This window comes from Marmota marmota, unplaced genomic scaffold (assembly GCF_001458135.2).
Source record: "Marmota marmota marmota unplaced genomic scaffold, marMar, whole genome shotgun sequence".
NCBI lineage: Eukaryota > Metazoa > Chordata > Mammalia > Rodentia > Sciuridae > Marmota > Marmota marmota.
The window spans coordinates 2,141,953-2,157,338 of record NW_026000294.1 but is presented as its reverse complement, the minus strand read 5'-3'; the positions used below and the strand labels follow the sequence as shown (position 1 = coordinate 2,157,338).

Genomic DNA, 15,386 nt, shown 5'->3' with positions numbered 1-15,386 from the left:
CCAGAGAACATATAATTTAATGGGAAAACAAGGCAAAGAAGTAGAAGCATAACTAGAACCTCAGCATATTTATCTCTGGAAGCTAGACTAAGGGGTTTTTGGGTTTTTAAAGTCATATTAACAAGGCCTAATTTAGGAATATGCCATTGAAAGGTGACTGTTGCTGCATTATAAGATAGAAAGGTAAGTATCATCTTGGGAGCAAACAGGGAGAACATTTTTGGTACATTGCATAGCAAATTGCAAAAATTTAAAGATGCTAGAAGAATGGGTGTTGGGACATTAGAGAAAATGGGGCAGAGCATGTCTTTCTTTCATTTCCTCAACAATCATTTATGGATACTTTACTATGGTTGAAATGGAAAGCATGAGCTGAATGTAGATTTGAAGGCTGAGTTGAGATGTACACACAGAAAAAAAATGTTAGAGGGTCTTGTTAGACCAGGACGCAAGAAAAGACCACTGACTCCAATCAAAATCAAATTAAAGCAAGCTTATTATTTCGACCGGCCAGGCTGCCTCTCCCACCCAAAACCACGGGAAACAAGACAGCAGCAGCAGCTTTCCTGCAGCCCAGCTTTAGAGCGGAGAAAGTTACACAAAGTGGGGTTACAGATAACAGAACTCTGACAAGCATCACACTAATGGTGGTTTACATTTTTTGCTGGCCCCAACATCAGAGGACCATTAGAGCCTCAGAGAGGGTCATTATCTGGCCAGGGAAGGCCAATATTTATGAGGTGTCACTAAAGTTTCAGAGAGGGCTGCTATCTGGTCAGAGAGCCAGGCATGGGTGAGTTCAAGGCATGGGCAGGCATTCCAAGCAGGTTCAGAATTTGCAGTAATTTATAGTAAAGCCGAAATCAGCTTTTCATGGCTTTGTGGCGAGATGGCTCCCAATTTTGAGAGAAAATCAGGTTGGGTCTATCATTCCCCCCTTTTCTTATGTGTCCCTTTCAAATCTTTGATAGGGTAGGGGAAGAGCACTGAGGGAATTTTAATCCCTCAGGTAACAGTCTCCAACTTTTCTTGAACTCACCAAAAACTGATTTGACCTGACTTAATTAATTATTTATATTGACAGTCTATTTATTTTTGGCTCCATTGTTGTAAGAAGAGGGGCATCACTCGTTTTGGCTTCTTCTGAGCTGAGAGGGGGTGACGTGAGGGGGCACGGCCTGAGGGACATGAGTTTCCTTTTAGAAGTCAGTTCGATTTGAAGTCTGGTTGGGGAAGAACAGGTTGTAAAGTCATCTGGGGATGGGTGCTTCTATGAGAGAAACAAAAACCATGAGTACTGAATAAATGTTGCAGCAGCTGGAACATGTCGCTGTATAGAAGTTCCCTCATCAGGAGGTGTGAGGGCTGAGAAGTTAGTGTATATATATAATATATATTTACCAGGAGAAGCTGTCTCCATAATAAGGCCAGAGTGGACAAGGCCTTTATATAGAAATGTAAATCTTTAACATTTTTAAAGTTATCAGGAATGTAAACACAACATTAAACTTTTAGTGTTACAGATGTCCTTTTCCATAAGATACAGTTTAATAATATCATCTGATCATGTAAAATCCTTTTACTAGTATGACCTCTGTGTCTAATAGAGAAACCTTTAATTCTGTTACTCAGGGCTAGATAATCATACTAGCAAACACCAAGCCTACCTGTGCAGGTTAGGAATATCTGTAGGCCTTAAACTAAAAACTGTCTCTGGCAGCTCCTCTTGATAGTCTCTTTTTATAGTTATCAGGCATTTCTGTCTGAGAATCCTTCTTTGTAGCCTCCAATCTTACTTATTTTGAGAGGCTAACATAAAGTGTATACCTTAAAATATTATTATTATTATTATCATTATCATTATTATTATTTTAAATGTCCAGGAATGGCTGTGTTTTGGTTTTAACTGTCTTTGCTAAGTGTTTAAGATGAAGCAGTCAAACTGACTTTTATTTCTATCTATTGTTAAAAGTCAGCTGAGTTTTTATGGGAGACATTCCTGGGGAAACTTGAGAGCAGCTTCTCAGTTCTGCTAGTGCCATTTGCACTAGGATAGGTCCAGGTCTTGCTTGACCATGTGGCTTCCCTCAGAAGCATCAGGGATGTCTCCCTTCTCTGATGACCCTCCTCTTCATAGCAAATGCACTGATTGACTTTCTGTTCTCCAGTGGTCTCATTAATCTCCCTGATCGGGAGGTTATGTGGCCCAGAGTTGCAAAGCTCTTTAGAGAGTTACTTAGAATCCTAGGGACAACTGTATCTTCCTGAGCTTGTTCTTCTGAGCTGAGACCTGACATGTTTGTAAAATGCCTGGGGTCTGGATTTTCTTGCAGAGACTAAGAACACCACACCCTTTAGTAGCAAGTTGGAGCACTGTTTTTGTCCAACTTAGAATCTTTCTCCTGCAATACCATCCCTAGAGTTTCCTTGGCACCTCCCACATAAGGTGTAACCGAACTTGTTAAGGTTATATGTAATGGATCCAGTTGTATTAAGCACCAGGAAGCTTAATAAGGCTTATGAGACCAGTAGTTGGTGTACACACACACACACACACACATACACACACACCACATATATATTATACATATACGGTTATGTCTGTGTCAAAGTCTTACTACCTCTCTGACATTCTGACCTGATTCCTGGGATGAGAGACAATAAGGATGAAGCTACACCTCATGTAGGTGACACTCATGTGACTATATATGTCTTGTGTGTCATGGCTGTTCTGTACTACCATTACAGAGTGTTTAGCCTCTGCTTGCTTAAAAACTAGCATGGGGAGTGCTGGGGTTGAGGCTCAATGGTAGAGTGCTTTCCTAGCATGTGTGAGGCACTGGGTTCAATTCTCAGTACCACATGTAAATAAATGAATAAAATAAAGGTCCATCAATATTTAAAAAAAAAAAAAACTAGCATAAGGGGAAACTCACAGGCAGCTCATTGTATTCCACTTGTTAGAAAGATGTTCCTTGTTTAGCTGAAATGAGCTGTCCTAGTGTTTTTGTTTTTGTGACAGTGTCTCCCTAAGTTGCTGAGGCTGGCCTCAAACTTGTGATCCTCTTGATTTAACTGCTCCAGTAGCTGAGATTATAAGTATGCGCCACTGTGCCTGGCTTCCCAATGGGTCTCAGCAATGTAAAAGTCTAATTATTGTTCTTTATGACAGTTCTTCAGATGCATCGTTTATATTATCTCTTTGGATAAAAATATAGAAACAAGGACAAGGTAACAGAACATTTTTTAAGCATTTAGATGAATTTGAAAATGGCTGAAGGAATGTACCCAGGCTACAACCATCAATAGACCAATGTCATCCTGGTAAGGTATCTTTAGGACATGTCATAGAATTTTATCTTTTGTTCTGTCTTATTGAAAACAATAAAAAATAATTTTTCACTTTTTAAAAACAAATTTTGGTACGAGGGATTGAACCCAGAGGCACTTTACCACTGAATTATATTCCCAGCACTTTTTATTTTTTTTACTTTGAGGCAGGGTCTTGCTAAGTTGCTTAGAACCTCACTACGTTGCTGAGACTGGCTTTGAACTTGGCAGTCCTCCTGCCTCAGCCTCCCGAGTCAATGGGATTACAGGTGTGAACCACCATTCCCAATATCATTTTTTATTGGTGGTTATAATTATATATAATAGTAGGATTCATTATGTCATATTTATACATGCCCATGCCCATACATAATTTGATTAATCTTACTTCTTAGTAATCTCCCTTTCCCTCCCATCCTCCCTTAAATTTTTTTTATTATCATAATGACTAGAGTTGGCAAGTATGACTAAGATTATGGTGATGATGATGATTTTTCATGCTGGAGGTGGAACCCACAGGTGCTCTATGTCTGAGCAGACCTTTTTAAATTTTATTTTGAGACAGGGTCTCTCTAAATTGTCAAGGCCATCCTCAAACTTGCAATCCTTCTTCCTCAGCCTCTGTAGTAGCTGGGATTACAGGTGTGCACCAATACACCCGCCTGAAAATATTAACAGCCTTAAAAATGTTCCTGTTGTTCTTGTTTTGACAGCACATATACTTTAAAAGATTTCCTGTCCTTTGACCCTATCCTATTTCTTCCTATACATGTAGGAATTTATACTAAGGAACTAGACATTGGTATGTAAATAGATGTATTCATTCAACGAAACTTTTGTGAGTATCTATATGCCATGTACTGTTTTTAGGTACTGAGAATACAACAATAGAGTTTAAGAACTTTGCCTTCATGAAACACATTCTTGTGGAAAGAGACAGAAAAACAAAATAATTTTAGATGGTGATGTAAAAAAAGTAAAGAAAATATAGAGAAACCATTGAGAATGATAGGTTAGGAAAAGAGTGGATAGATGTCTGAGATCTGAACAAAAGAGAAAGTCAGGAAAAAATCAGAGGAAGAATAGCAAATGCAATGAGCTCATGACAGGAATGAGCTTGGCATCTCAAGGAACAGTAGAAAAGGCATGAGTGGCTAGAGTGTGTTGAGAAGTAGAAGAGAGCAAACAGCACAGGTAAAGTCAGAGGGGCAGATTGGAGGGCCTTGTCATTCAGGGATATCCACTGCAACATGATTTATGTTAGTGAACAATTTATTTGAAAACAGTCTTAAGCTGGCAGAGTAGCACATGCCTATTACTCAAGAGGTTGAGGCAGGAGAATCAAAGTTGGAGGCCAGCCTCAGCAATTTAGCAAGACATTATCTCAAAAAAAAAAAGGAACTGCAGTGGTAAAGCACTCTTGGGTTCAATCCCTAGTACGGGGAAAAAACAGTATATAACATTAGGAGATTAGTTAAATAAACTGGCTTGTCCACATGATGAAAATGAAAATTAAATACAACTATTAAAAATCATGATTTTGATTTTCAAATTTTATTAAATCATTTATAATATCCTCATAATCAGTAAAAAATAAGATGTTCTCATGGTTTTCTTTATCTTTACAACTACAGAGCAAAAGTGATTATTCTCATATGATAAAGACTTAATGACTTGAATTTGATTACAAATTCAGTATGAGTCCACATTTAATTTATTTTTTAGAAGTAGTTGAACACAATAACTTTATTTATTTTATTTTTTTTTTAGTCATAAATGAACATTATTTATCTTTATGTGGTGCTGAGGATCGAACCCAGGGCCTCGCACGTGCTAGGCAAGCATTCTACCACTGAGCCACAACCCCAGCCCCTCCCAGCCTTTTTAAATTTTTTTTAGTTGTAAATGAACACAATACTTTTATTTTTATTTATTTATCTTTATGTGGTGCTGAGGATCAAACCCAGTACTCACACACATGCCAGGCAAGTGCTCTACCACTGAGCCCCAGCCCCAGTGCCAGCCCCTTTTAAATTTTATTTTGAGACAGGGTCTTGCTTAGTTGCTGAGACTGCCCTTGAACTTGGGATCCTCCTGCCTAAGCCCCCCAGGTAGCTGGAATAACAGGCATGAACCATCATTGTCAGCTCCAAAGATGTGATAAGAAGAAAAAAACAAGCAACTGTGACCCTAGGCTTCATTAACTAGACTATCAGATCCATAGCAAGGAAAGTGTTTGTCATAGTATATTTCACAGTGGACACTCCACACTGTGAAGAAAGTTGTGTTCATTTTTGGATCTCACAATTAAAAATGAACTTTGAAAAATTGGTGTGTACTCAGGGTGATGAGGATACTTGGAAATCATATCATTTGGTAAATCATTGAGGAAACTAAGTATCTTTAGCTTTGGACAGAATTAGGGAAATCTGGGGAGTAAAAAAATTATATTTGAATGACTATGCCATTAAAATGAGATTAAACTGACTCCATGTCATTCCAGATGGCAAAATTGGGTCCTGGGGTTAAAAGTTATAGAAACTGTCATCATCTTTGGATAAATAGAGCTTCAGATACCTAGACCAGGGATGTTAGAAAAGGGCTTTGTGCATCAAACCAGGTTTTAGAAGTTCATTAATGTCCCTTCTGACTCCTACATGTCTCTTCCAGGCCAAACTATCCCAGTTTCTTCTACCATTTTCTTTCTTTATATAATTATTTTATTTTATTATTGTTATTTCTGGTACTGGGATTGAAACCAGGAGTGCTAAACCACTGAGCCACATTCCCAGCCCTTTTTATTTTTAATTTTGAGACAGGATCTCACTAAGTTGCTGAGGCTGGCCTTAAACTTTCAATCCTTCTGTCTCAGCCTCACAAGTCTCTGGGATTACAGGCATGCTCCATCAAACTCAGGTAATTATCTTATTTTTATTTATATATGTTAATTATACATATCCATGGGGTTTAGTTTGAAATTTTCACACATGCATATATTGTGCACTAATCAAATCCACCCTCCATCCTCTTCCCCCACGTATTTACCCTTCCCAACTGATATTAATCACTATTCTACATTCAGGTCAACTTGCTTTTTACCTTGAACATATAAGAGAGACCATTTGGTACTTGTCTCTCTGTGTCTGACTTATTTTCCTTAACATAATGTCTGCCTGTTCCACCCGTTCCACTATTTTTCTTATAGCGTTGCTTCCTATAATCTGGTCACCCACTTTTTTTTGTTTAATTTCCTCTTTAGTAAACACATTTGCACAAAAAACTCAATGTGTGTAAAAGAAAATATGCATATTGATTAAATGGGTTTAATATAGGGAAAACCTTTATAAGAATGTCAGGCACATATTAATGTTAGCTATTACTATGACAGCCTTGTTTGTAATAGTGAAGAATGTCACTATCAGAAGAATAGATAAACTGTTTTTAGAATGCAACTAAAGCTAAATGTATCAACATAAAATAAGTTACCATTTATATTAAGTTTAAAATTTGAGACAATACTTTTTTAAAAATTCATATGCAGTAAAAGACATGCATCGGGATGATAAACACCTACAGTAATTCAGGACACTGTTCACTCCTGAGAGAGAGAGGCAAATGAGGTTAAGAAAGGGTCAGGGTAGGAAACCTTATTAAGGGGGTAGTAGGGACATGAGTGAGGTTTTTCTTATTATTGTTGTCTATGCTTTTGTATATGTGAAAAATTATGGTGCCCTAAAATGGGATTCATTATTTCAAATAGGCTTCAACTGACCCAGGGTATCATGATATAATTGCTCCCCATATGATCTGAACTCCAAATTTCTGCCTGACTACATTTGCCTTTTGACAGCTATTTCACACTGTTGACACAGAGAGTTTGCTCACATCTCAAATCCCTAGGCCCTTTCTGCACAAACTACTTTTAAGTTAGATTTCTCTCCATATTATATTTATATGGATGATTTGAAGGGGGGGGACCCAAATAGCAAATTTAATTTACTCCTATTTGGATCTTTTCTTTCTACTTTCAACTTATAATTCCAGCCTGTCAAAATATTTTTGGATTGCAACTTTTTTCTCTTACCTATTAATAATCCTTCCAGCATTGGGGTTGTGGCTCAGCGGTAGAGCACTCATCTAGCACGTGCGAGGTGCTAGGATCGATCCTCAGTACCACATAAAAATAAATAAATAAAACAAAGGTATAAAAAATAATAATAATCATTTTTGCTATTGTTAGAGCTGATAAATAAGCCTACCTTGTAAACTGGTTGTGAGAGTTCATATTTACGTATATGAAAATACTCTGAAAACTATAAAGTGCTATCAAATGTAAATGATTTGGGCTGGGGTTGTAGCTCAGTGGTAGAACACTTGTCTGGCACATGTGAGGCACTGGGTTCGATCCTCAGCACCACATAAAAATAAATAAATGAAAGTATTATGTCCATCTACAACTAAAAAAATATTAAGAAATGTAAATGATTTTATTTCATTCCATCAATTCTTTGTTAAAATGTTGAATGATTAAAGTGCTGACAAAGAGCTGGGCATGGTGGTGCACACCTGTAATCCCAGTAGCTTAGGAGGCTGAGGCAGGAGGATCACAAGTGCAAAGCCAGCTGCAGCAACTTAATGAGGCACTTAGCAACTCAGTAAGACCCTGTCTCTAATAAAATATAAAAAGGTCTGGGGATGCGGCTCAGTGGTTAAGTACCCCTAGGATAAATCCCCACTAGCAAAAAAAAAAAAAAAAAAGCCCAGGCTGACACTGGACAAAATGTAGAAACGTGAATTGGATGAAAATACAATTAGATAGATCTAAATATATCAAGCAACTATGCTCAGGCCTTAAATATACCTAAGTATACTACCATCCAGCTCGCAATTCTTCACTTTGCCCATAAAATTGTCAAAATAAAACATTAGGGCTAGGGTTGTGGCTCAGTGGTAGAGCGCTTGCCTAGCATGTGTGAGGCACTAAGTTTGATTCTCAGCACCACATGTAAATAAATAAAATAAATATCCATCAACAACTAGAAAAAATATTTTTAAAAAAAGGAATCTAAGCCAGGCATGGTGGTACATGCCTGTAATCCCAGCACCTTGGGAGGCTGAGGCAGGAGGATAGTGAGTTCAAAGCCAGCTTCAGCAAAGGCAAGGCCCTAAGCAACTCAGTGAGACCCTGTCTCTAAATAAAATAACAAAATAGGGCTGGGAATGTGGCTCAGTGGTTGAGTGCCCCTGAGTTCAATCCCCAATACCAAACAAAACAAAAAAGGAGTCCATCAATCACCTTGCATTATTATTGCTATCCCTCGTTTCTCTTTCAAGTATACTATTCAAAACAGAAAATGGATTTGCCAAGCATGACATGTTCTCAGTTAAACCTGTGATAGTTATTGGTGATCATTATTTCACAAAAAGAGATGACTGAAGAGATTGAAGTTTGATACAGATGATGGTACTTTCCATTTCTTTTCTATACAGGCTTGCAAATGAAGGGAAGGCACTTTAAACTAGGCTTCTAATCCTTTCAGTAATGTATCTTTCCACAAACTTGTTTTGTAGTGTTCCTGCAAGGGCTGGTGTGGAAACAAGCAATGTGGGTGCAGGAAGCAAAAGTCAGACTGTGGCGTAGCCTGTAGCTGTGACCCCACAAAGTGTCGGAACCGCCAGCAAGGCCAGGTAGGACCAATACCATTTCCCCTCAACCATTACCCCTCACCATTCCCTCATGATTCCCACTAGTTTCCAACCTCTTTCTGCCTTCTACCCTGCAACCTGGAGTCTCCTATGTAGCTCTTCCTACCCTTCTCCTACTCTCTGCACCCAGAAAAAAGGCATAGTCTTCAGTCCTTTCTCCCTGCTCACCTGTCCACACACCCCCTTCAGAAACCTCAGCTCTTCCCATGAGATTCCTAAGTGTGCAATTGTAAAGTTTCTGTACACTTTCAGAGGCAGGAACACGGAACAGAAAAGCAGGCATTTACAGGCATATAGACATGCAGGATCAAACTAGTCCAAAGGCTTAGCTGGAACTGTAAGAGCCACGTGCTGAGCTGGCAACTTCCAGGAAAGAAGTTAATCCTTCTGACATCTTGAGTCATTAGTTATTAGACCCTCTCCATGGGAACCAGCTATTCCATGGCTCTAGGAGAAGACCCACAGGAACCAGGTCTCTCTAATAGTCATTGTGACTCTTACTGTATTATGTAAATGTAGCTATCTTCCTTTTTTTTCCTCCCAGGATAGCAGAATCAGGGCAACAAAATGTGCTCTGAAAAGAATAGGATAGCAAAATCAGGGCAACAAAATGTGCCCTGAAAAGAATAGTATCAAGCAGATCAGATCCCTATACTTGCCTTACACCTACCTATGTCCATGGCAAAACTTATTGTTACAACTTTCCATAGGACATAAAATAAGTCTACCAAGTGTAGTCTAATGATCGTTCATCATGCATTTCTTGACCAACTACACATAAACAGTTTTGCCATGGGTCTTCTATTAAAATACTTAGAAGATAGGTAAGCATCAGAGAACTAAAACAGCAAGCTAGAGATCAAGATAAGAATCATAGAAGTAGTAAGGACCTTATTTCCATGGTTTTTTGGTTTCTAGAGTCCTGTAGTTGATTATTACATGGAAGGGCTTCTGGGCTAACAGGTGTAGCCTGAAGGGGCTCAAACACATTTCAGCCAAATTTATTTATTCATATATTGGACTTCCTCTTAGGATTTCAGTTATAAAAACTACTGGTCTAGTCCATTGCTTCCATGTTACAGAAAAGAAAACTAAAGCCCAGAGATAAGTTTAAGTGACTCACTTGATTAGATGCCAGACTTTCTGACTCTTAATCCAGGCCTGTTTCCATAACAACAGGCTATATAATTCTAATCCAAGTTCTACACAGAGTCACCTTGTTACCTAAGCGACTTCTGTCTTGGACATAGTTTCCTTACCTAAAAGAAATACTAATACAGGCAACACCCTATAGTGGTGCTATCATAGATTATAGAGAGGAGAAGTTTAATCAAAGAAATGACCCAAGGGCTGAGGATATAGCTCAGTTGGTAGAGAGCTTGCCTTACATGCACAAGACCCTGGGTTCAATCCCCAGCAACAACCAAAAAGAAAGAAAGACCAAGACTTGGTTGGCCTTGTTTGAAATCTAGCCTTGTGTCCTGTGCTGCTATCCTATTGAGACCTCTGCCTCAGAGGCTACCCCCAAGCATTGCTTCATTCCTTCAGGGACAGAGCAGGTCAAGCTCTATGACCGCCCAGGCGTGGTCTCGCTAAGACTTGCTTAGATTGACCAGTCAAGCTTAGATTGACTGATTAGAACTGGGACCTCCCTGGCTAGAGAGGAGCATACTGATTTTGTAACCCTGGTAGCCAAATTTAGAATATGCCCGTCTGGCTGATTCTCAGGATAGCTTGGGCACTGTTGAACGGACCCAGGATTCCGAAGGCTCCTTCAAACTGGAGGATCCCACAGAGGTGACCCCAGGATTGAGCTTCTTCAACCCCGTCTGTGCCACTCCCAACAGCAAGGTAGGTTGGCTATAAGGCAGGCACTGAAAAACTATATTAGCATCCATCACTGCACTAGCTATGACAGAGTCTGATTTGAAAAAAATTATTATCCACTTTCTGGGAACTGGAAATTGGGCATTGACTGGAGTGGTTTGTTTGTTTATTTAATAGAGCAATCTTAGGGGATACCAAGTATTACTGGGATTTTGTTAAGCATTTGTACTGCCTCTTTCCAAAGTCTATTCAAACTTATGTCTGTCCTTCCTAGATTTTGAAAGAGATGTATGATGTGGAGCAGGTGCTATTAAAGAAGGTTACTCCAGCTGTGCCCTCCTTGAACCTCCCAGAACTGAAACATACAGCAACAGAAGCCCGAGAAAATAAGGCTCCAGGGAAGAAAAAGAAGCGAGCTCTGGCCAGCAATACCAGCTTCTTCTCTGGTTGCTCCCCTATTGAAGAAGATGCCCACTGAAGCTGAAGTCACCATTTCTACCCCGTCTGCCTTAAAAGACATTTTCAGGTTGCAGCCAACAGGGGTTTTCTAATGACTTCTCTGGATTTCAGATTTCTTGCTGTTAAGAAAAGAGACAGAGTGATACTAAAGGGAAGGGGAAGTTTGTTGAATGTTGACCCTTAGTCTCCAGCCCCTTCCCAGACTACTACTCTTTCTTCTCCAGAAGGTGCTGAGCCACCTACTGAAGAGAAAACCAACTGACCTTCCAATGACTCATCAGGAACCAGTCCTCAGCACAATCTAGCTTTTTTTTTTTTTCATTTGTGAGCAGTTATGTCTGTCTCCTGATGGAGATGAGGCCAAGGCTTTTCCCTATAAATTGTCTCAGCTTAATGGAGGAGCCTGGCCCAGGATGGAGGCTTGGCTCAAACTCTTTACCCCACCTCAAGAATGGGCAGGGATCTTTATTGCCCTGAGTATGGATTTTAAGTATTTTAACAGGACCCTCAATTGTCTTCCATGTTACTTAAGTAAATAAAATATTTTTAAATGTTAAATAAATAAATAAAATTTAGCCCATCTACTGTTTGGGAAGATCCTTTGGTGCTAGATAGAGAAACAAAATTCAACCTGTGTTCCCTAGCCCCTAGGAAAGCTGTAAGGATATTGATTAAAAGTTCCTGATGGGACTAAGGCTATAGCTCAGTGGTAGAGCACCTGCCTCACATGTGTGAGACACTGGGTTCAATCCTTGGCAACACATAAAAATAAATAAATAAATAGATAAAGATATTTTGTCCATCTACAACTAAAAATATATTTTTTAAAAAAGTTCTTGAACCTACCTTTTGGGGGAAATTGCTTACCACTTTTTTTCTTTTTTGCAGTGCTAGGGAATGGAACCTAGGGCCTCACATGTGCTAAGCATGAACTCTACCACTGTTTACACCACCAGCCCATCCTGTCTTTTTGTATAGCTACTCTCTTTCTCAGAGGAGAGTATAGATTACCATATTTTATCTTATGTTGCTTTGCTACCCTAAGAAACTCGAATAACAGTAGCAAGGCCAGTGGCCAGACCTCCACTCTAAAATCTGCCTGCCTCCAGATCTGGGAGGAAGGAACTACATTTATTAAGCATCTCCATGTTCCTGCCATAATTTTACTTGCTCCTCACAAAAAAATGCTTATTTTGCTGATGAGGAAACAGTGTGTTAGTCAGCTTCACTGCAGCGATAATCAGTTTCTGAAGAGAATAGTTTTATTTTAGCTCATAGTTTCAGAGGTTCTACTACATAGTTTGTTGGTTCTATTTACTTTGGGGCCTGTAATGAGGCAGCATATCATGGTAGAAGCATATGGTGAAGCAAAACTGCTCACCTCGTGGCCAGAATGCAAACAAGTGGAAGAAGCTGGGGTCCCACTGTCCCCTTCAAGGGCACATTCCCAATGAACTTAGCACCTTCCACTAGGCCCCACCTCTTAAAGGTTCCACACCTTCCCAAAGAGTGCCATAGGTTGAGAACCAAGTTTTTAACACATGAGCCTTTGAGAAACATTCCAGGTCCAAAGTATAGCACTGATGTACAAAGAAGTTAGGTAACTTATCTAGAATCATAAAGTTTGGAATAATAAAGCTAAGACCTTAACCTATCTGATGTGTGACTTTTGTGTGTGTGTGTGTGTGTGCTGGGGATTGAACCCAGACACGCTTTACCACTGAGCCGCATCCCCAGCCCTTTTTAATTTTTATTTTGAGACAGGGTCTCACTAAGTTGCTTTGGGCCTTGCTAAGTTGCTATCGCTGGCCTCACATTTGTGATCCTCCTATCTGAGCCTTCTGAGTCACTGAGATTATAGATATGCACCATCATACCTAGCTAATGTATCACTTTCTAATGCCCTGCAGCCCAATTTCTTGGTGTGGGACCACACTGCTGTTCAGTTCTAGGACAGAACAGTGCTGGCTACTTGCTTTCTCCTTTCAGAGTGTTCTCCATCTCTGCTTAAAGCTAAAAGGGGGCCAGCCCTGGAACATCATACACAGGTTCCTGATTGGACTTGTAGCCTTTTGGGAGTTCACAAGCCCAGGGATTCATATTTGTGCATATTGAATCCCAGTTACAAAGCTCCCACACCATCCCCAAGAACTTAAAAGCTGAGACTCTAGAATCCACCACAGTCTAAGCAAAGGAAATTGAACAACAACCTGCCTAGAATGAAGCCTGCCGAGGACTGGGTGACCCACTGGCCCTCCCTGGCCTCCTGCCAGCAAGCAGCCCTGCTTCTCTTTGCATTTTAATTCTGAGAGAGCAAGGGAGCCTCTGCCATTGCCAACTAGAGCCTCTGGATACAATGAAAAGGCAGAGAGGGAGGGGACCAGCTCTTGGCAGAGGAGAGCCAGTCTTCCTTCTCACTGTTTGAAATCCAGTGCCTGTAGGGGGAGGGGGAGCTGGCTTATCCCTAGAGACAATATTCTTTCCCACCAACACTGTGCTAGCCCCTGGACCTCAAGTCACTGCATCAGCCAGAATGCAGAGAGGATCAGCCCATCAAGCCAGTCCCCAGCCCCTAGCCCATGCCAGCCTCTGCGCTTTACACTAAATTAACTTGCTAGGCCACCCTCTCCTGCTGATGCTAGAGTAACAGCATCTTCTGTGTGTGTTCATCTTCCAAAAAGCCTGAAACCTCAACATACTATACACTCCTCACAGTGATTCATAGAGACTTGATGCTCTGGGGACATGGCAGCAGGAATGATACAAGTCTCAGCATGACCTGAATGAACATCTTGCGTGGAGTAGCGAGCCAAGGAACAGGCTACTGTCACCCCAGATCCACAAGGACCCTAGGGACCCCTGGTCCAGAAACAAAGCAACCTGTTACCCCGAATTCAGGAAGTAGCTTTCAACTACAAGTCTTAGTGATGTACCTTGCAAAATTAAAAGTAGGAGCCCAAGAGGGAAGACAGGCAGGCTAACGAATCAAAGCTGTATGCCCAGGGAGCTTGAGACTGGATGCTAGCTAGACTTCCTCACACAAGCGCGTTTCCAGGGGGCTAGCAGGGCCCCTTCTCACTGCCAAGTTGCAAAGTTGCGTGGTCACCTCCCCCCTCCCAGCCTCCAGCTGCCGCTAGTGCCCTCAGCCCTTGCCTCCCTGAGCCAGGACAAAGCCCCGGCAGTGACTGGGAGGGGAATAGGAGGAGGGACAGAGGGATGGGGAAGGCTGCACAAAGGAATTCCTCGCCCCAAGCCCCCTGACCGCCAGCGAGTAAAGAAGCAGAGCTGCTCTCCCTCCCACTTGCTTCCTCCTGTCTTCCCACCCTGGCCAAGCCAGGCCATAGAGCAGCAGCAGGCCTTCAGAGAGGACCCACACATCCTCCTGTAGGTGGCAACAGTGCCACCTGTTTGACCGGTGGGGCTGAGCCAAGGACTGGAAGAGGGAGGAGGCAGACAACTCGGAGTGGAGCTGAGAAGCAGTGCAGAGCAGAGACCAGAGCAGAGCTGCCGCTGAGATAAGGTGTGAGGGCTTGGGAAGGCTGGGGGCTACAGGCGGGAGCTGGGAGGTGAAGACTGGTTCCACCGGATAATTACCGGGCCCAGGGATTGAGAAGAGCCCTTGTCAGATCCCCTGCTTGGGGTTCTCGGGCTGCTCAGATCCTACAGGTAGCTCCTGGAGGGAGGTGGGAGTCTAGAAGGCAATATGGGGTGCAAGGATAGGACCCTAGGGGAGGCAAGAGGTGTGGATCAGAGCCCAGAGCAGGCTACAACAGCCCAGGGGCCTTCCTCTGGGTTGGCTGACTCCTGGGAATGGGTTCAGGGAGGGGGGAGAGATTTCCTTCCCCCCAGTCTAACCCCCCACTCCCCCTGCCCCATCCCTCCTTTCCTAAGGTGAGCATAGAGTAAGGGGGTCAGTTGAGGAGCAGCCACACCCATCCTCCTTGAAGAGGCCCAGCCACTGTATTTTCCCCTAAGATTCCACAGCCTCAAGGGAGCCTAGATGGCAAAGGGTCCTGTTTCTTAGACCACACAAACATACACACACACACACACACACACACATA

The 15,386-nt window shown here is 41.5% G+C and overlaps 2 protein-coding genes across 6 annotated transcripts in view; both read left to right on the top strand.

Moving 5' to 3' along the window:
* Kif4a (kinesin family member 4A) overlaps positions 1-12,976 on the top strand; it is a 138,587-nt gene extending 125,611 nt beyond the window's left edge. For 2 of the 4 annotated variants that reach the window (XM_048797161.1, XM_048797158.1), the window contains 3 exons: positions 8,902-9,018; positions 10,729-10,887; positions 11,138-12,976. In XM_048797161.1, the coding sequence (XP_048653118.1) occupies positions 8,902-9,018; positions 10,729-10,887; positions 11,138-11,341 (480 nt within the window). In that variant the 3' untranslated portion in view covers positions 11,342-12,976. The remainder of the gene's footprint in view (positions 1-8,901; positions 9,019-10,728; positions 10,888-11,137) is intronic. The other 2 variants (XM_015501647.2, XM_048797160.1) reach the window with 2 other exon arrangements.
* Positions 12,977-14,518: 1,542 nt separating this feature from the next.
* The window catches only part of Gdpd2 (glycerophosphodiester phosphodiesterase domain containing 2), a 12,302-nt gene continuing 11,434 nt past the window's right edge, over positions 14,519-15,386 (top strand). For both annotated transcript variants that reach the window (XM_015501643.2, XM_048797166.1), the window contains exon 1: positions 14,519-14,842. The gene's annotated coding sequence lies outside the window, so the exon portion shown is untranslated. The remainder of the gene's footprint in view (positions 14,843-15,386) is intronic.